The sequence below is a fragment of the Myotis nattereri genome (genome assembly GCF_964212035.1).
Source record: "Myotis nattereri genome assembly, chromosome: 16".
Taxonomy (NCBI): Eukaryota; Metazoa; Chordata; class Mammalia; order Chiroptera; family Vespertilionidae; genus Myotis; species Myotis nattereri.
Window position 1 is genome coordinate 54,887,003 of NC_138091.1, and position 19,577 is coordinate 54,906,579.

At 64.6% G+C, this 19,577-nt stretch overlaps 1 protein-coding gene across 2 annotated transcripts in view; it reads right to left on the reverse strand.

The window, feature by feature from the left end:
• DNAH17 (dynein axonemal heavy chain 17) overlaps window positions 1–19,577 on the reverse strand; it is a gene marked incomplete at its 5' end in the record, with an annotated part of 65,708 nt that overhangs the window by 37,493 nt on the left and 8,638 nt on the right. Inside the window, 19 exons of one of the 2 annotated variants that reach the window (XM_081110337.1) lie at window positions 2,073–2,159; window positions 2,297–2,422; window positions 3,784–3,936; window positions 5,054–5,180; window positions 5,473–5,564; window positions 5,666–6,013; window positions 8,118–8,240; window positions 8,397–8,645; window positions 9,889–10,029; window positions 10,378–10,464; window positions 10,769–10,885; window positions 11,790–12,012; window positions 12,433–12,602; window positions 14,147–14,401; window positions 15,649–15,831; window positions 16,514–16,657; window positions 17,325–17,465; window positions 17,734–17,837; window positions 18,891–18,999. In XM_081110337.1, the coding sequence (XP_080966463.1) occupies window positions 2,073–2,159; window positions 2,297–2,422; window positions 3,784–3,936; window positions 5,054–5,180; window positions 5,473–5,564; window positions 5,666–6,013; window positions 8,118–8,240; window positions 8,397–8,645; window positions 9,889–10,029; window positions 10,378–10,464; window positions 10,769–10,885; window positions 11,790–12,012; window positions 12,433–12,602; window positions 14,147–14,401; window positions 15,649–15,831; window positions 16,514–16,657; window positions 17,325–17,465; window positions 17,734–17,837; window positions 18,891–18,999 (2,979 nt within the window). Of the gene's footprint in view, window positions 1–2,072; window positions 2,181–2,296; window positions 2,423–3,783; window positions 3,937–5,053; window positions 5,181–5,472; window positions 5,565–5,665; window positions 6,014–8,117; window positions 8,241–8,396; window positions 8,646–9,888; window positions 10,042–10,377; window positions 10,465–10,768; window positions 10,886–11,789; window positions 12,013–12,432; window positions 12,603–14,146; window positions 14,402–15,648; window positions 15,832–16,513; window positions 16,658–17,324; window positions 17,466–17,733; window positions 17,838–18,890; window positions 19,000–19,577 lie in introns of both variants that reach the window. The other variant, XM_081110336.1, reaches the window with a different exon arrangement.

Below are 19,577 nucleotides of genomic sequence, written 5' to 3' on the forward strand. Positions count from 1 at the left end.
ATTTTTTTTTAAGAGTGGTAGTTTAGCCCTGGCCGGTTTGGCTCAGTGGATAGAGCGTCAGCCTGTGGACTCAAGGGTCCCAGGTTCGATTCCGGTCAGGGGCATGTGCCTGGGTTGCGGGCATGTCCCCAGTGGGAGATGTGCAGGAGGCAGCTGATCAATGTTTCTCTCTCATCGATGTTTCTAACTCTCTATCCCTCTCCCTTCCTCTCTGCAAAAAATTCAATAAAATATATTTTTTAAAAAAAGAGTGGTAGTTTAAAACATTTTTTTAAATATATATTTTTATTGATTTCAGAGAGGAACGGAGAGGGAGAGAGAGAAACATCAGTGATGAGAGAGAATCATTGACCGGCTGCCTCCTGCACGCCCCCTACTGGAGCCCACAACCCGGACATGGGCCCTTGACCGGGACCCTTGGGTCCGCAGGCCAACGCTCTATCCATTGAGCCAAACCGGCCAGAGCCCTTCTTCCACTTAAAGACCACCTTTCGTTTCTAAATTCTTAATCAGGAATCTTTTTAAAAAATGGCTGGCGGTAGCATTTGTCCACTTCCAGGCAAGAATTTAAAGCCGGGTCTTGGTAAAGCGGTTACTCGGGCAGAGCACGGGGGCTGCCAACTGTGGGCCTCTCCCGCGGGCCGTAGGGCCCTGCTGTGCGGGTGGCCCGCGCACCTGCTTCCTGCTGTGCGGGTGGCCCGCGCACCTGCTTCTTGTTGTGCGGGTGGCCCACGCACCTGCTTCTTGTTGTGCGGGTGGCCCACGCACCTGCTTCTTGTTGTGCGGGTGGCCCGCGCACCTGCTTCCTGTTGTGCGGGTGGCCCGCGCACCTGCTTCCTGCTGTGCGGGTGGCCCACGCACCTGCTTCCTGTTGTGCGGGTGGCCCACGCACCTGCTTCTTGTTGTGCGGGTGGCCCGCGCACCTGCTTCTTGTTGTGCGGGTGGCCCGCGCACCTGCTTCTTGTTGTGCGGGTGGCCCGCGCACCTGCTTCCTGCTGTGCGGGTGGCCCGCGCACCTGCTTCCTGCTGTGCGGGTGGCCCGCGCACCTGCTTCTTGTTGTGCGGGTGGCCCGCGCACCTGCTTCTTGTTGTGCGGGTGGCCCACGCACCTGCTTCTTGTTGTGCGGGTGGCCCGCGCACCTGCTTCCTGTTGTGCGGGTGGCCCACGCACCTGCTTCCTGTTGTGCGGGTGGCCCACGCACCTGCTTCTTGTTGTGCGGGTGGCCCACGCACCTGCTTCCTGTTGTGCGGGTGGCCCACGCACCTGCTTCTTGTTGTGCGGGTGGCCCGCGCACCTGCTTCCTGCTGTGCGGGTGGCCCACGCACCTGCTTCCTGTTGTGCGGGTGGCCCACGCACCTGCTTCTTGTTGTGCGGGTGGCCCACGCACCTGCTTCTTGTTGTGCGGGTGGCCCACGCACCTGCTTCTTGTTGTGCGGGTGGCCCGCGCACCTGCTTCCTGTTGTGCGGGTGGCCCGCGCACCTGCTTCCTGCTGTGCGGGTGGCCCACGCACCTGCTTCCTGTTGTGCGGGTGGCCCACGCACCTGCTTCCTGCTGTGCGGGTGGCCCGCGCACCTGCTTCCTGCTGTGCGGGTGGCCCGCGCACCTGCTTCCTGCTGTGCGGGTGGCCCGCGCACCTGCTTCCTGCTGTGCGGGTGGCCCGCGCACCTGCTTCTTGTTGTGTGCGGATGGCCCGCGCACCTGCTTCTTGTTGTGCGGGTGGCCCACGCACCTGCTTCTTGTTGTGCGGGTGGCCCACGCACCTGCTTCTTGTTGTGCGGGTGGCCCACGCACCTGCTTCTTGTTGTGCGGGTGGCCCGCGCACCTGCTTCCTGCTGTGCGGGTGGCCCGCGCACCTGCTTCCTGCTGTGCGGATGGCCCGCGCACCTGCTTCCTGCTGTGCGGGTGGCCCGCGCACCTGCTTCCTGCTGTGCGGGTGGCCCGCGCACCTGCTTCCTGCTGTGCGGGTGGCCCGCGCACCTGCTTCCTGCTGTGCGGGTGGCCCGCGCACCTGCTTCCTGCTGTGCGGGTGGCCCGCGCACCTGCTTCTTGTTGTGCGGGTGGCCCACGCACCTGCTTCTTGTTGTAGTCCTTGATGGCGTTCTCGTACCCTTCCTCCAGCCGCGCGAACGCCATGCCCACCTCCGTGGTCCACCAGATCTGGGTGCACGTGAGCGCCACCTGCAGGCGGAGGGCGCACAGCGCCGGGTGAGCCGCGCTCCTCCTCCCGCGTGCACAGCGCAGCGGGGAGACCCCACCCCCGCCCTCCGCAGGCGACCCGCGTCCCCGCCGCTCACCTGGGCCGGGTAGTCGAAGATCCACTGCTCCCGGGGCTTCTCCTCGTAGGTCACCACGGCCTCCGGGATCTCGTGCCGGAGCGTGGCGCACATGCGGTCCAGCACGCGGTTCAGCCACACCTCCACCTGCAGACGGACGGAGGGACGGGGAGGAGCCACGCTGACCCCAGCGGCTGTGCGCTCGCGCCTCATGCCAACGACTTGCTTTGTCATTTGAAAAATGTAATACGGGGCCTAGCCTGCGTGGCTCAGTGGATAGAGCGTCCGCCAAAGGGTCCCGGGTTCGATTCCGGTCAGTGGCAGGCTCCTCCCAGGAGGAGGAGCCAACCAATCGGTGTCTCTCTCTCACATCAGTGTTTCTCTCTGTCTTTCCCGCTCTCCACTCTCTCTAATAATCAATGGGAAAATATCCTCGTGAGGATTAAAAAAACAAACAAATAAAGTTAATAGTGGTCATCACCTGCCTTCCAGGGTGGAGGTGGAGGTGAGTGGCCACCTGGCAACACGGGGTGGGGAAGCCGGGGGTGGGGGTGCCGGGGACCATGTGCGGGCAGTTTCTAGGCAGAGGAGGGAGGGAGACCAGCGGAGAATCTGGCAGAGGAGTCAGACACTCAGAGAGGCTGCATCTGTGCCCCCTCAACCCCCCCCCCGGCCCCCAACCCCTGCCCCAAGGGCTCTGACCAACGGAGCCCCACCTGCTCCTCACGCACCGTCTGGGCCCAGGAGCCTCTCCCAGGACAAACTTGCCCGCAAGCCTTGTTTGTATCTTAAATACAAACCCACAACGGATGGCCCCGGGGGAGGAGCCGACAGGGTCGGGGGGCTCTTTAACTGCGAATCCAGCTTGGGCGGCCGTGCTGTGGCTCCTGGTCACGTCTGAGGAGCCCCCGGCCGGACCGAGTCTGGACAAAGTGTGACGGATGGGTCTGGCCCCGCCCCGCCGGCCCTGGCAGTCGGCGCCCTGAGTCCATGCGGCCGAATCTCGGGGTGTCTCGCGTGAGATTCCCCCTACCCCCCAGCTGATTCACCTCCGGATTATATTTTCCTTCGGCTAATGTCAAAATTGGTTCGGTTGCTTGATCAATACTTGGGCAATGGGATGTGGGGGAGGGGCAGCCAGGACCGTTAGCTGGGAGAGGGGCCCAGGGTACCCAGGGAAGGGGGCCTCCAGGATCTGGCAAAGCGAAGAGGCCAATGGTTCTTCCTGAACAGGGTGAGGACTCGGGTCCGGTGTGGGGACCCCCCAGAGCCACAGAGCAATTCACCGGCACCCATGCACCCCTCCCCTCCTGCTCTCTGCTTTCCTTCCAGGACGCACCCTCACTCTGTGGGTAAGGCTGTGCCAGGGATTCTAGCAATCGGTCCTTCCAGCACTCACTCTATAAACAAGGGGGGAGGAGACACCCCGGGGGAGGGCACGCGGCTCTCACACCTGTCACCCTGGGTGGTGTCCCCATCCGCGCCCTGGGACCTGCGCCCGCACCCACCTGCCCCGAGAGGTCGCACTCCTGGTCGAAGTCCATGTACTCGTCCTCCTTGCTGTACATGCCCAGCCCAACCTTGAGCGGCTTCTGGCTCTCGTCCAGCCGGAACTTCAGTTTGCACAGGCTGTCGAAGAGCTTGGACAGGTGGCGGCTCACCTGGGCGGGGGTGGGGTGGGGGGACATGGGGATGGTGCGGCCGACGGGCTCCGAGGGGTCACGCAGCCCATGATCCTTTCTTTCCAGGGGGTATACTCCCCCTTCCCTGGCCAACGTTTACTCAACTTGCTCATCCAGCAACAGGGAATAGCAGAGCTGCTCCAGGCAGGCCTGGGGCAGGGGCCTGGGGCAGACGCAGGGGCCTGGGGCAGGGGCCTGGGGCAGGGGCCTGGGGCAGACGCAGGGTCTGTCCGGAGATTTCTCTTCCCTGAGAAGCTCTGGCCCAGCCACGAGGACTGTTTCCCTGTCACACGCTCAGACCTGACGTCTGGGGCCACCCTGTGACTCCCCCCGGGTGCGTCCCACAGCTGAACGGCTAAAATCAAACACAGGGGTGGGCAAAGGAGGGTTACACCCGTGAGTGCCCGGGACACAGGACTTACTCTTGTACTTATAAAAACGACTGTGGCCCCGCCTCTGCTGTCCGCCATCTAGCGGCTCCCCACCCCTTTCAGAAGAGCCTGGCAGCCTTTCCTTCCCTCCCCGGACCCGGGCTTTATTGGGGAAGAGGGGTGGGGGGTGGGGGGGGGGCACCTAGCGAGTGAGCATCTCAGAAAAGAGTCTCGCCCTAACCGGTTTGGCTCAGTGGATAGAGCGCCGGCCTGTGGACTGAAAGGTCCCAGGTTCGATTCCAGTCAAGAGCATGTACCTAGAATGCCTGCACATCCTCAGTGGGGGGTATGCAGGAGGCAGCTGGTCGATGTTTCTCTCTCATTGATGTTTCTAACTCTCTATCCCTCTCCCTTCCTCTCTGTAAAAAATCAATAAAATATATTTGAAAAAAAATAAAAATAAAAGCTGGGAGACATTTAATAAATTTTTTTTAAAAAAAAGAGTCTCGCTCGGCTCCCAGCATCCAACCCACTTTCCGGATGAGGAAATCGAGGCCCAGGAGGTAAAAGGCAGGGTCCACAGCGAGTCTCCGGTCTTGGTGCCATGGCCGGGCCCCGGGCGGTTTCTGGAGTGGCTGGCCTCGCGGAGGCGATGCAGGGACACAGGGGACACGCTTCCGCAGCCCCAGGGCTGCCCGGACGCGGGGTGAGCGCGGGCCGCCTACCTCCACGGGGTCGTTGCCGTTGGAGAGAATGTCCAGGAGGTCAGCCGAGGACACGAAGTAGAACCGCGGGAAAGCCAGTCTCTTCGTCTCCAGGTACTCGGCCAGGGCCTTTTCGCACACGGCCAGCCTGGCAGGGCGGGGCGGGAGGAAGGAGGCTTGGAGGCCGAGGGGCAGGTCTCCTCCAGGCCACCCTGTCAGGGGACTGGCAGCAGGAGACGCGGGTGCTCACTCCCTGCGCCCTGACCCCGTGGGTGCCCTGGGCAGGAGGGAGCCTGGCTTCATCTCCACAGTCCATGCTCCCTCTGGAGGGGATGGCGTGGCCGGGGAGCACCAGCTCCCAAGGACAGGGTGCTCGAACCCAGGACCAGGCTCTTTGTGCCCGCCCTGGCCAGCCCTGGTCCCCACAGGCCGGGACCCACCTCTTCTTCATGTCCTCCAGCTTCTCGTAGAGACCGGGCTTGTTGGTGGCTTCCACCACATTGGGCGTCTTCACCGCCTCCTCCATCAGGGCCTGGGAAGAGCAGAGGCCGCCTGGCGTCAGAGTCCCGCGTCCCCCGGCGTCAGAGGCCCCCAGCGGGACAGCGCCGGGCAGTGCGGGGCGGCCGGGCGCACCTTGAACTCCTTGTCGATGTCGTCGAATTTGTGGGACTCCTCGGGCAGCTGGGTGCGGATGTCCTCGGAGCCCACGAAGATGCTCTCCAGGTGGCTCCAGGTCCGCTGCACCTCGAACCAGATGGAGATGACCGAGTCCGCCGTGGACAGCTTCTGCTGCCAGCTCGTCACCTCGTTCAGGAAGTGCGACAGGTACTTGGACATCATCAGGTTCTGCAGCTGCACCTGGTTGTCCTCCAGCGTCTCCACCAGCACCTCGTCCGTCCGGAGCATCATGGTGCCCGTGCGCGGGTGCGGCTCGTGCTCGAACACCATGGTGGACCAGGTGCTGTCCAGCACCTTCAGCACCTGCGGGCGGCGGGGAGCAGGTCAGCGGGCCCCCGGCGGGAGGGCGGAGGAGGACCCGGGGTTCCTGGGAACACCCAGCTGCTCCTGCACCAGCACGGGAGGACCCTGAGGACACGATGCCCGGGGAAGGCAGCCGGTCACAGAGCCACGCATCCTGTGCGCCCGTGGCTGTGACGTGGCCGGAAGACAGACCCACGCAGACGGCGGTGGGTCAGGGGGCTCTGAGCGGGGCAGGGTGGGTGGAGAAGACGGGTGGGGGAGCCGAAGGGCACAGGCCTCTTTCTGGAGATGAACGGCTCTAACATAGACTAACGGTCACACGTGGCGGCGGCCCATGTCCGTGCCGACGCTAACGGTCCTGGGGTTGTGCACTCCGCATGGCGAATGGTGTGGTGTGGGAGTTACAGCGGAATAAAGCCTTGTTTTTACACCAAAATGTGAACATCCAAACCCCCACTGCCGTCCGGTGAGGGGAGAGGTCTGGGCCGCACGGAGCCTCCGGGGCCCCTGTGGCAGCGGCTCATTAACCAGCAGGTACTGGCTGAGGGCCAGCCCGCCCCCTTCCTCCCGGGGCAGGGGGGGGGGGGCAGGACGAAGTCATGGCGCTCCGGGAGAGGAGAGCTCAGGGTGCACACTGTTCTGGGCAGGGAGGCAAAGCTGGGCAGGAGCTGGGTTCTTCCCGGGAATGAAGCCCGGGGACATTTGACATGGTTCCGTGTGGGCGGGGCAAGACGAGGCCCAGGGGACGTCCCTTTCGAGGTCCGTGAGCACCGGCCCCAGGGAAGGGGGACAGGCCTGCAGGTGGTGCCTCTGCTTCAGCGTAACCTGGACAAGACCCCTGTCCGTCCACAGGGCTACCTTCTCCTCCCAGACAATCCACCTTCCCATCCACAGGGCTACCTTCTCCTCCCAGACAATCCACCTTCCCATCCACAGGGCTACCTTCTCCTCCCAGACAATCCACCTTTCCCGTCCACAGGGCTACCTTCTCCTCCCAGACAATCCACCTTCCCATCCACAGGGCTACCTTCTCCATCCCGGACAATCCACCTTTCCCGTCCACAGGGCTACCTTCTCCATCCCGGACAATCCACCTTTCCCGTCCACAGGGCTACCTTCTCCTCCCAGACAATCCACCTTTCCCATCCACAGGGCTACCTTCTCCTCCCAGACAATCCACCTTTCCCATCCACAGGGCTACCTTCTCCATCCCGGACAATCCACCTTTCCCGTCCACAGGGCTACCTTCTCCTCCCAGACAATCCACCTTCCCATCCACAGGGCTACCTTCTCCTCCCAGACAATCCACCTTCCCATCCACAGGGCTACCTTCTCCTCCCAGACAATCCACCTTTCCCGTCCACAGGGCTACCTTCTCCTCCCAGACAATCCACCTTCCCATCCACAGGGCTACCTTCTCCTCCCAGACAATCCACCTTCCCATCCACAGGGCTACCTTCTCCTCCCAGACAATCCACCTTTCCCATCCACAGGGCTACCTTCTCCATCCCGGACAATCCACCTTTCCCGTCCACAGGGCTACCTTCTCCATCCCGGACAATCCACCTTCCCATCCACAGGGCTACCTTCTCCTCCCAGACAATCCACCTTCCCATCCACAGGGCTACCTTCTCCATCCCAGACAATCCACCTTCCCATCCACAGGGCGACCTTCTCCATCCCAGACAATCCACCTTCCCATCCACAGGGCGACCTTCTCCATCCCAGACAATCCACCTTCCCATCCACAGGGCTACCTTCTCCATCCCGGACAATCCACCTTCCCATCCACAGGGCTACCTTCTCCATCCCAGACAATCCACCTTCCCATCCACAGGGCTACCTTCTCCATCCCAGACAATCCACCTTTCCCATCCACAGGGCTACCTTCTCCATCCCGGACAATCCACCTTTCCCATCCACAGGGCTACCTTCTCCATCCCGGACAATCCACCTTCCCATCCACAGGGCTACCTTCTCCTCCCAGACAATCCACCTTCCCATCCACAGGGCGACCTTCTCCATCCCAGACAATCCACCTTTCCCATCCACAGGGCGACCTTCTCCTCCCCGGACAATCCACCTTTCCCATCCACAGGGCTACCTTCTCCATCCCGGACTCCTTCACCGCCTTGTCCACGATGTTCCGGACCTCATCCTCGAACTTGTGCAGGTTCAGCTGGAGCAGGTCCGCCAGCACAGTGTCCTCCGACATCTCAAACTTCACCTGGGGCCAGGAAAACAGGCCGGTTCCACACAAGGACGCCTGCGCCCCAGCGAGGACCCCTCTGTCCCTCCCAGAGAGGCAGGTCCGTGCCCATCCCAGGCCCCGAGAGAGCGGGCAGTTCCTTCTCCCAGCCCCACCCTCCCTCCCCCGTGGTACCTGGGTGGCCTGCATGAGCTGCTGCCAGTGGCGGTCGCGGATGGCGGGGTTCTGCAGGTCGCTCACGGCGCGCAGGGAGGTGATCATGTTCTTCACGGTGTTGTCCAGCCCCACAAAGGCGTCCCAGGTCTTCATCTCCTTGTCCAGGGACCGCACGTCCTTGGCGAACTTCTTGCAGTCGATGTCCATCTGCTCCACGTTGATGTTCTTCCACTTGGTGGTCTTCCAGTCGTCGAAGCTGGTGTTCACCTGGGAGGGAGGCGCCGGCCGTGCACTCTCGTGGGGAGGACTCGGGCCGCCCGCCACCGCCGCCCCCCCCCCCCCGGTGGCCCACACCCGCGCCCCCTGCTCTCAGGCAGCAAATGCCAGGGAGGACCCCTTAGAGCGAATGACAGAGTTTGGTGAACTGGGTGGGTACAAGGGGAAAACAACCCTGTGGGAGAGATGCAACTTAAAAGATTGAAAATAAAAGATAAAATTTTAAAAAGATACAACTTGGAAGTTAGCACTTAAAATTTATTTTGGCAGAAAATCTGTTAGGACATAGAAGGACCGAACCACAAGACCGACCACAGGGTCTGACCGGCACACACAGCATTCCGCCCAACAAAAGCGGAATGTTCTCCCCCCTACCCACCCCCCACCCCCCAGGTGCCCAGGGACAGCCACCCAGATAAGCCGTAGCCGCGCCAGAGACAAGCCTAAGGAACGTAAACTCAGTTGAAGTCATAGACTGTGTGCTCTGCGCATTGGAATCACACTAGGAATCGACAGCAGGAAAATGCCCGGTGTCCGGAAACGAAAGGCAGACTTCTAGACAATCCGAGGCTCGAGAGGAGCCTCAAAAGAAATAAAAAGCAAACAGACAAACAAAAGCAAAGACCACGCAGAACTGCAGGAAATATCCAAGTATGTGGCGCTCGGCTACAGCTGAGAGGCAGTCCCATGACACTGACTGTTCACGCGAGAAAAGATGGAACGTGTCCAATCAATAATCATCAAACCAGGAAATGAAGGAGAGAGAGCGAACCAAACCCCCAGCAAACAGGAGGAAGGAGAGAGCGGCGATGAGGCCGGTGGACAGGGAGGCAGCAGAGCGACGAGAAGGGGCAGGACTCGCAAGGCGGGTCCTGGGGAAAAGCCACAGGGTTACGGCCCAGGAGCCTCTCGTGCGGGACGGGAGGGAGGGAAGATGAGGACGGCCAATGGCGGAGGCGCCACTCGAGGGGAAGCCAGGGCAACTTCCCACTGAGCCTCGCCGGCTGGGCTATTTTTTAAACATTTTAAAGAGAGGTGAGATGTGAGAGAGGAGGAGGAGGAGCAGGAGGAGGAAGGGAAGAGAGAGGTCTGTGCACAGAGACGCTGCGGGGAGCGGCCCCCATGGGGACCTGCGGGCGGCCCCCCAGAAGCCAGGAGACCCGGTGTTGCGATTTTCACAGGCGGGGCGCCCCCTCCGGTGCCGAGGCCCCCAGGCCGCCCGCCCGCCGCTCACCATGACGATCATGTCCCAGAGTTCCTTCAGCAGGCGGACCTCGCGGTGGCAAGCCTTGAGCTGCTTGTAGTCGGGCACAGCGACTTCGAACAGGCTCCCCGACTTGCACAGCCCCTCCATGATGCGCTCCATGGCCAGGATGCTCTTTTGTTCCTGCGGGCGGGCGGGCGGGCGGGCGGGCGGCGAGGGAGGCGGTGAGCGGGGCTGCCCGTGCCCGCAGGTGGGCCCTGGGCCCTGGGCCTTCCTCAGAGCCTCGAGCCGGCTCCACGCCGGCCCGGCCTCTCATGAGGTCCATGAACTTCCCAGCCGGGGAGCGGCACCCTCCCCTTCCCGCCCTCAGAGCCGCCCCCCCCCCTCCCCCGCCATGGGATCTGGCGGGAAGGCGGTTTATCCTGGTGAGTTCGAGTTGGGGCCGAGGCTGGCCTTTTCGAGGCCAGTCCCATGGGCCGGGCGCGGACGCACAAGAGCTGGAGGGGGGCGGGCAGGTACCTTATTGAGGGACTGGTAGGGCTCGGGGTCGCTGAAGGTGAACGGGGCCTCCTGCCTGAACTTCTCCCTGAACTCGTGCTGCTTGATCTGCGGGCCACGGGAGGTCACAGGTCACACACCTGCCCGCACGCACAGGCAGCCCCGCCCCACGCCCCGCCCGCCCTCGGCAGCCCCGCCCAACGCCCCGCCCACCCGACAGCCCCGCCCCACGCCCCGCCTGCCCCTGGCAGCCCCGCCCCACGCCCCGCCCATCCCGACAGCCCCGCCCACGCCCCGCCTGCCCCTGGCAGCCCCGCCCCACGCCCCGCCCACCCCGACAGCCCCGCCCCGTGCCCCGACAGCCCCGCCCCACGCCCCGCCCACCCCGACAGCCCCGCCCCCACGGTCTGACCTCGAACTGCTGGCACTTCCTGCGCAGGATGTTGACCTCGTTGGCCTGTAGGGGCGCCACGTTCTGCTTCACCAGGATGGCCAGCTTCTTGGTGTTGGTCCACTGCTCCGGCAGCTCCTAGGTCGGCAGAGGCAGGGGCGCTCCTAGTTCTGCTCTTTTCCAACTTTCCAGCGGGAAACAATCTCAGGCCCCAGGGAGCTGCTCCTAGCACCGCCCTGTGCGCCGCCCAGCCTCTGGGCAGCACCCACCGGGCCGCGCGGTTCAGGCCACGCCAGGCAGCGGCATCTGCACGCTTCTTTGACCCAGGTGACCCGAGCCCGTGTGTGCGTGCATGTGTGCTGTGCATTGTATGTACACGTGTCCGCATGCACGTATGTGTGCTGTGTGTATACGTGTGTGTGTGTGTGTGTGTAATCCTAGGCAATTTTATCCCATGTATAGATTCCTGCAGCCACTGCCCCGGTCCCCGCAGGGCTGTCACCACGAAGGAACTGCCTGTGTCATCGCTGTAGCTGCCGCCGCACCCTGACCCTGGGCAGCCACTACCCTGTTCTCCATTTCCATGGATTTGCCAGTTCAGGCTTCTGCCGTCAGATGGACTGTTATATTCTACAAGTTCTTCAGACCTGGGCAAATATTGTACTTAAAACCATAAAATATTTTAAAGAAAAAATCCAACCCCCGGACTCTGCCCACAGATGGCCGTGGTTTCACCTTCTACAGTGAGCTCATGGATTCTGTCAGCCGCGGCGCACCTCTAACCCGTTTCATCTCACCGCTTCCCCGCTACTCCCCACCCGGTCTGCAGTCCCAGAGCTCCTGGGACCCGCCACACACACGCCCAGCCCTCAGCACGGTCCCGCAGCCATGCCGCCCACACAGCCTGGCCCTGAGCCGCAGCTCCTCCCCCCTCTGCTCCGTGTCTACAAGAGGGGGTCTAGTCCACAGCCCCTCCCCCGGCCACGGCCAGGGCTCCTGGCCGCCCTCCCTGCCTGGACGCCGAGGTCCCCCCGCCGCCCACCTGCAGCTTCACGTGGATCTCCTCCGGCATCTCCTCCCCGTACGTCCTGAGCAGCTCGATGGTTTGCTTCAGGGGCTCGAACATGTTGTCGGTGGCCACCTGCCGCTCCTTCACCTTCATCAGGTGCCCCATCACCTCCACCAGGCCGTCGTAGTCCCCTTCCCGGACCGGCGTCTTCAGGCCGGCCCTGGCGGCTTTCATGAAGGCCTCCAGGTCACCGAGGCTGCGGGGCGAGACAGCCGCCTGTGACAGGCGCCCCTCCTCCTCCAGTCCATCCCGGACGCGCTGTTCTCCACCCGCTCCCCTCGGCCCGAGGGGCAGATCCAGGGAGGCCCCTGCTGCCTCCCCGCCCTCCGCTCAGCCCCAGGCACTCAGGACCTGCCCGCCACCTGCAGCTGCACCGTCCCTGGGACGTTCGCCGCCGGTCAGGCCGCCCAGCCAGGCTCTAGGCTCCTGGGGGTCCTCGCACCCGGCACCCGGTTACCGTGAGTGCGGGGGAGGCAGTGGAGCGTCCGGGCAGCCAGGTGCCCCTCCTGCTGGCGCCGCCCGAGGTGGGGTGCTCCCTCTCAGCCGGACCTTCGCCCTCCCCGCTCCCCCGTCTGCCCTCTGGCGTGGTCCGGGCAGCGGGGTGGGGGGCGCCCACCTGCTGACCACATGGTTGCTCAGGTGGCGCTTGAACATGAAGCTCCAGCGCTTGATGGTGTTGAGCAGCGCCTGCTTGAAGGGCCGGCAGTCGCACTGCAGCCACCCGCTGAACACCTGCGTGTTCTCGCACCGCGACACCTCCTCGTACAGCCGCTCGTACGAGTCGATCTGCAAGACAGGCTCCACTCGCCCGGCTGCCGGGGAGCGCCTGTCCCCACCTGCCCCCCGCCGCCTGCCCCCCACCTGCCCCCACCACCTGCCCGTCTGCCCCCCGCCGCCTGCCCCCCGCCGCCTGCCCCCCACCGCCCGCCCCTGTCTGCCCCGCCCCTGTCTGCCCCTGTCTGCCCCCACCACCTGCCCCCACTTGCCCCCCCACTTGCCCCCCCACCTGCCCCCCGCCGCCTGTCCCCCACTGCCTGCCCCCACCTGCCCCCGCCGCCTGCCCCCTGCCACCCGCCCCTGTCTGCCCCCACCGCCTCCCCTCCCACTTACCCCCCACCTGCCCCCCGCCGCCTGCCCCCCGCCGCCTGCCCCCCGCCGCCCGCCCCTGTCTGCCCCTGTCTGCCCCCACCGCCTGCCCCCCCACTTACCCCCCACCTGCCCCCCGCCGCCTGCCCCCCACCTGCCCCCACCTGCCCCCCACCTGCCCCGCCCCTGTCTGCCCCTGCCTGCCCCCACCACCTGCCCCCCCACTTGCCCCCCCACCTGCCCCCCGCCGCCTGCCCCCACCACCTGCCCGTCTGCCCCCGCCGCCTGCCCCCCGCCACCTGCCCCCCACCGCCCGCCCCTGTCTGCCCCTGTCTGCCCCCACCACTTGCCCCCCCACTTACCCCCCACCTGCCCCCCGCCGCCTGCCCCCACCACCTGCCCCTGTCTGCCCCCCGCCGCCCGCCCCCCGCCGCCCGCCCCTGTCTGCCCCTGTCTGCCCCCACCGCCTGCCCCCACCTGCCCCCCACTTGCCCCCCCACCTGCCCCCCGCCGCCTGTCCCCCGCTGCCTGCCCCCACCTGCCCCCGCCGCCTGCCCCCTGCCACCCGCCCCTGTCTGCCCCCACCGCCTGCCCTCCCACTTACCCCCCACCTGCCCCCCGCTGCCTGCCCCCAGCCACCCACCCGTCTGCCCCTGTCTGCCCCCACCGCCTGCCCCGACCTGCCCCCCAACTTACCCCCCCTGCCCCCTGCCACCTGCCCCCACCGCCTGCCCCCACCTGTCCCCCGCCGCCTGCCCCCACCACCTGCCCCCACCTGCCCCCCACCGCCGGCCCCCACTGCCTGCCCCCACCTGCCCCCCACCGCTGGCCCCCACCGCCTGCCCCCACTGCCTGCCCCCACCTGCCCCCCACCGCTGGCCCCCACCGCCTGCCCCCACCTGCCCTGCTCTGGAGAGCCTGGCCGAGTGCGATGATTCGAACCAGCCCAGCCTCGGCCTGCTTGCCCTGCCCCCTTCACTCCTCCCCACAGAAGCCACGATGAAGCCCCCTCCCACACTCGCTCCTCCCCTCGCCTGCTGCCAGGCCCTGGGGCTCCCTGTATGGCCCTGGGGGGTCGGCCGCCCCCTCCCCCTGGAACTGTGAGTCACAGACTCTTCTTCCAGGGGCAGCTGCCTCCTGATCGGTCGGCCTCACCAGACCAGGACAGTACGGGAACCGACCCTGTGGAACCAGGCTCTCCTCCCCGGGGCCGGGCGGTACCTGGGGGGCGGGCTCCCACGCACCTGCTGCTGGAACTGCGTGAGGGTGGGCGGCGACTTGGTGACCAGCTCCTCGGGCCGCAGGTCCAGGTCCTCCAGGGTGATGACGCGGCCGTAGGTGAGGAAGTTCTTCATGGACTCCTGCAGGTCGTCCACCCACAGGTAGGAGTAGCGCTCGAACGAGTCCTGGAACTCCTCGGCCTCCTTCATGGCGCCCATCACCAGGTTGGACATCTCCTCGCGCATCTCCATCAGGTCCGCCGTGTCCTCCAGGTCCGACTGCGAGGGCGGGAGGGGCGCCGCCGTGAGCGTCTCTCTCGCCTGCGGTCACCGGGTGCCAGCCACCGCAGAGGCCAGCGGAGCAGACACGCGTGACGGAGGAGCCCCTTGGCCTCCGGCCGCCCGCCACCCCGGCCGCCACCCGCTTCCCCGCAGGAAGGACCGTTAACGGGCGAGCGCGTGCCCACGGAAAGGCAGGTTCTGTTCGTTTAAAGGGAGGCGATCGAGTGCCAAAGCCGGTTTGGCTCAGTGGATAGAGCGTCGGCCTGTGGACTGAGAGGTCCCAGGTTCGATTCCGGTCAAGGGCATGTACCTGGGTTGCGGGCACATCCCCAGTGGGGAGTGTGCAGGAGGCAGCTGATCGATGTTTCTCTCTCATCAATGTTTCTAACTCTCTATCTCTCTCCCTTCCTCTCTGTAAAAAATCAATAAAATATATTTAAAAAAAAATAAAAAAATAAAGGGAGGCGATCGAGTTCTGAATGCCCGCCCACAGCGTGACAGACACAGGGACGAGCACCCTCGGCCGGGCTCGTTTGCGTGACTCATGCGGATGCCTGGCCTCCGTGAGGAGGGGCGGAGTCTACGGACGGCACCTGTCCGGTGGGCACTTAGGTCTTTTGTTTTTTTAATGTTTTTTAAAAAATACATTTTTATTGATTTCAGAGAGGGAGGAAGAGGGAGAGGGAGAGAGATAGAAACATCAATGATGAATCATGGATCGGCTGCCTCCTGCACGCCCCACACTGGGGATCAAGCCGGCAACCTGGGCATGTGCCCTGACCGGGAATCGGGGTGCCCTATTTCAGTGCCCGTGGGGTGCCCGGAACCCCACCTGACTGTCCTTCCTCTTGGGCAGGGTTGATGGCGCTTAGAGTCCGTGGGCGGGGAGCGGGGGAGTCACGAGTGTGAGAGTGCCGGGTGCGGAGGGAATCGCGGGGGGACGGTGGGGGGTGGGTTACGGCACAGGAGGAGACAGACACCAGGAAGGGGCCGGGGCACACGCTGGGTGTCCCGAGGGGTGGGCAGGCGTTGGGGAACGCAGGCCAGGCCCACGGAGGAGGAAGGACGAGGTTTGGGGAGGGGAGAGGGAAGTCCCACCCAGTCCCAGGGCCCCCGATGGCACTCAGAACCACGTCAAGTAGATGGTGACGTGACCGGCACTGCTGAGCTTGGAGGCAGTTCCGAGCCAGGAAACCCGCAAGAGCCCAGAGCAGGGAGGGGGGAAGGGAGAGGCCCCGACTGACCTTGTAGTTGACCCGGCCCCTGGCCAGGCGGGGGATGAGCTTGGCCACGTTGTAGATGTCGTTGATGATGCTCTCGATGAGCGCCAGGAAGCCTCTGTCGTCGCCCACCTCCAGCGACGGCGAGAACACCAGCCCGTCCTCGCTCAGCTCCATGTGGATCTCGAACAGCGGCGCCACGCTCTCCTGAAACCGTCGCAGGAGTCCGTGCCTCTCCTCGTCCTCAGGGCCCGCCGGAGGGAGTGGGGGGAGGTTCGACTCCCGCGGCCGGGACCGCCCGGAGAACACGCGTCCCGCTGGCCCAGGGCCAGGAGCAGCCGGAGCAGCCCCGGCGGGACAGGGCCGCCCACCCCTGCTCACAGCCTGTGCCTGCTGCTCGCTAGCTGTGCGGCCTCAGTTTCCCCAGATGGATACAATGGCCCTGGCTGCTGTGGCTCAGGGGATAGAGCGTCAGACCCGGGTTCGATTCCAGTCAGGGGCACGGACCTCGGTTGCAGGCCTGATCCCTGGCCCTGGTCGGGGGCACGTGCGGGAGGCAACCCTCGTCGATGTGCCTCTCACATCGATGTTTCTCTCTCTCTGTCTCCCCTTCCTTCCACTCTCTCTAGATATCAATGGAAAATAGCCTCAGATGAGGATAAACTGAAAAACCAATACTAATAAAATGAGGAAAAGCACTTTTCAGGGCCGAGACCACGGCCCCCGTCTCTCTGGGTTACATCGAGGACGCCGCGCACAGGGCCACAGGAAGTGCGCCGCCAAGAGCTGGTGGCCACGGCGCAGTGCGTGGGGGGTGACAGCACGCACACGGGCGCACACACAGACACAGACACAGACACACGTCCCGCGCCTCGCACGCACGACTCACGTCCAGAACCATGTTGTTGATGAGGTAGCTGAGCGACATGCGGATGAAGTTGTCAAACGCGTCCAAGACCATGCCGTCGATGTAGATGACGTAGTCCTTCCAGGACTGGCTGGTCGTGACCGCTCGGAACAGCTCCGCGTTTTCCTGCCGGCAGACCCCGCGGTTGGCGGCCGCCTCGCGGCCCGCCCGTCCCCTCCCCGGTCAGTGTCCACAAGGACTCGGGGCGCCCTGCCTGCACCCACGCTCCCGACACGCGGTGCTTGTCGCGTCCTGCGTGTTCACGTCAAAACCGACTAAAACACAAGCTGGCTTCCACGGCTGCCAAGGGAGGCCCCCGCGAGGACCCGGCCCGGCCGGGGACCCAGGCAGAGACCCCAGGAGCCAGGCGCCAGGCCGGCAGGGCCATGGGCTCCCGGCCTGTGAGCGTGCCGGCCAACAGGTGCCCCTGCACTGCGGTCCCCACTGAGTGTGTTGGCACCGTCCGGCCGGGCACACGCATCCAGTGAGCCTCGCCCCCAGGCTGGGCCGCCTCCTCGGGAGGACACCAGAGCCTCACACCACGCGTGCCTCCAGCGCCGACCCCAGGAGACGAGCTTCGGGGACCTCGTGGGAGGATGGCCCTTGTCCACACCCACTCCGGGCAGGGACGGGCAGTGGTCTCACTCTTGGAGCACAGGAGGGGGGCACAGAGCAAGAGAACCGGCCTCGAAGGCCGCGTTTGGGGGGTCCGCTACTTCACGACAAGGCTCTGGGATTACGGAGCGCGCACCGTTGCTACGGGAACCCCAGCCCTCGCGTCCCTGGGCCTCACCGCCACCATGGCCTGGATCTTGATCCCCGCCTCCTTGACCGCCGTGTAGCGCTTGTTCAGGTTGGTCAGCCGCCCGTCCAGGTCCAGCAGGGCCTCCTTCTTGTTGTCCTTCCTTTCGAACAGTGGGTTGGCCGACCAGTCCTGAGAGGGCGCCGGGGCGTGAGGGGGGGCGTGAGGGGGGCATGTGGAGGCCGCGTTCCGGCCTCGCTCCTGTCTGCCTGCTCGCAGAGCTGCCCTGGCCCTGTGGCCTCAGAGGGACGTGGCCGCTGAGGACACAGCCCGCGCCCTGGGCCCCGGATCTCAAAGCCAGTTGGGGCCTCAGAGGATGGACTGGAGGACGGCCGCAGCGTCCCCCCTCCTCCCCCCGCCCCCGCGGGTCCCACCGTCTCTGCACCATCGTGGGCCTCACCTTCATGGCCTGGGCGATCCCCTCTATGTTTTGCTTGGCTTTCTGCATCCTGGTCTGCAGGTTGTGCAGAATCTCTCGCATCTCCTGGATGTACGCGAGGACGCCTGGGACCGGAGGACGAACCGGTTAGCGGGAGGAGACTCCTGGGCCGGCTTGGCGCGTGGCATTAGGAGACGCGCCTGGAAACTTCCTCCGCTCCCCTGGAGCACGGAGTCACCGAGGTCTCTGAGGGGCCACGCCGGGACGGTGCCGGGGTGTCGCGGGAAGCAGCGCCTCCCTGTCCCCAACGGCCATCGGTCACTCCCCCGCCGCCCGGCACTCCAGACCCCTGAGGGCCAGGGCCTGCCTGTGCCCAGCCCTGACCGCCACAGCGTGCTGGAGGTGAGCGCCCAGAAAGAGAAGCGCTTGGGGAGAAAGGCGAGAAAAGAACCGTATGACTTCCTGGCCCAGAAGAGCCCGCGGACCCCGGTTCAGACGAGTGGACCGTCCCGCCTTCTCCTAGAGACCGCGGAGGCCGGAAAAGAGGGCAGGAGGCGAGGCTGGAGGTCTCGATGGAGGGGGTGCCCACCAGCGTGGGACCAGAGCACAAGGGCTGCTGGGGCAGGCACTTCTGCCCGGTGAGCACATTCCTTTCTACTTCTGCGACACCTGCCCTGAGCCGGCTGCCATGGCCCTCACCCTGCCCTCTGCTGTGCCCGCCTCTAGCAAGTCCAGCTGGAAACGGAGGTCCTTGGTGGTCCCCAGGGAGCCTCTGCAGATTCCTCAGGCTGTTTGGGGGCTGGGCGGCCAGGGGCACCACCCTTTGGCCAAACACATGACCCTGTTGCAGTCGAAGCTGACCCACCAGCCCTGGCTGGCGTGGCTCAAGTGTCTGAGCGGTGACCTATGAACCAGGAGGTCCTGCTTCCATTCTCCTTCAAGGGCACAGGCCCAGTTGCGGGGTCGATCCCCAGTAGGGGGCGTGCAGGAGGCAGCCGATCAGTGATTCTCTCTCATCATTGATGTTCCTCTCCAGCCCCTCTCCCTTCCTCTCTGAAATCAATAAAAATATATATTTTTTAAAAAGCTGACCCAGCAGCCAGCAGGCAGAAGTGGCCCACCCCGCCCACCTCGGCCCAGGCGGCCAGGCCCCTGTGGGGGGCGGGGGGGGGGGGTACCTTCGCCGTTCCAGAACAGCGTGGTCTCGGCAGTCAGCAGTTTGACGTCGATCCCTTCCAGCTCTGCCTTGATGAGGGGGAACTCCACTTCCATCACCGTGGTCTTTATCTGCCCAACACACAAGCCGGCCCGGGCCTTTGTTCCACCAAACACTCCGGACGCCACCGTGTCCCCCAGCGAGGACTTCCCGTTCGGAAGTGTTTGCATCCCCAAGGGTTCATGTATACACTTAACTCTTTCATTGCCCATGTTATGGGGTAGAAAGAGAAGGAGAGATGGTCATGAAGACCCGTGCGTAATCCCCAAGTTCCCCGGGCTCTGAACCAGGCAAAGAACCTCAGCAGATGGCACGGGGGAGGGCGGGTGGGAGGGGGTGGTAACTGGGCCCTGCTGGCTCGGGGCCTCTCCTCGGTCCCCAGGCTGAGATCGGCGTTGGGTCACTCGGGGCATCGGCGCTAACAGCATCGGTCTGTCCGGTCCGGGTGCAGCGCTGCTCTGCTCTCAGAAGCTAATTTAATGCTTGAAAACCTCCACCCACAGACGAGAAAGGCAGGAGGGCACCAGCAGATGTCTCTAAATTATTCCCTAAGAACGGGCACCCCTGAGCCCCAACTCGCAGCCATCTGTGTCCTATGTCACTTTCCGAGGGCACCTGTGTCTGCAGTGAGGGGCGTGCGCAGCATTAA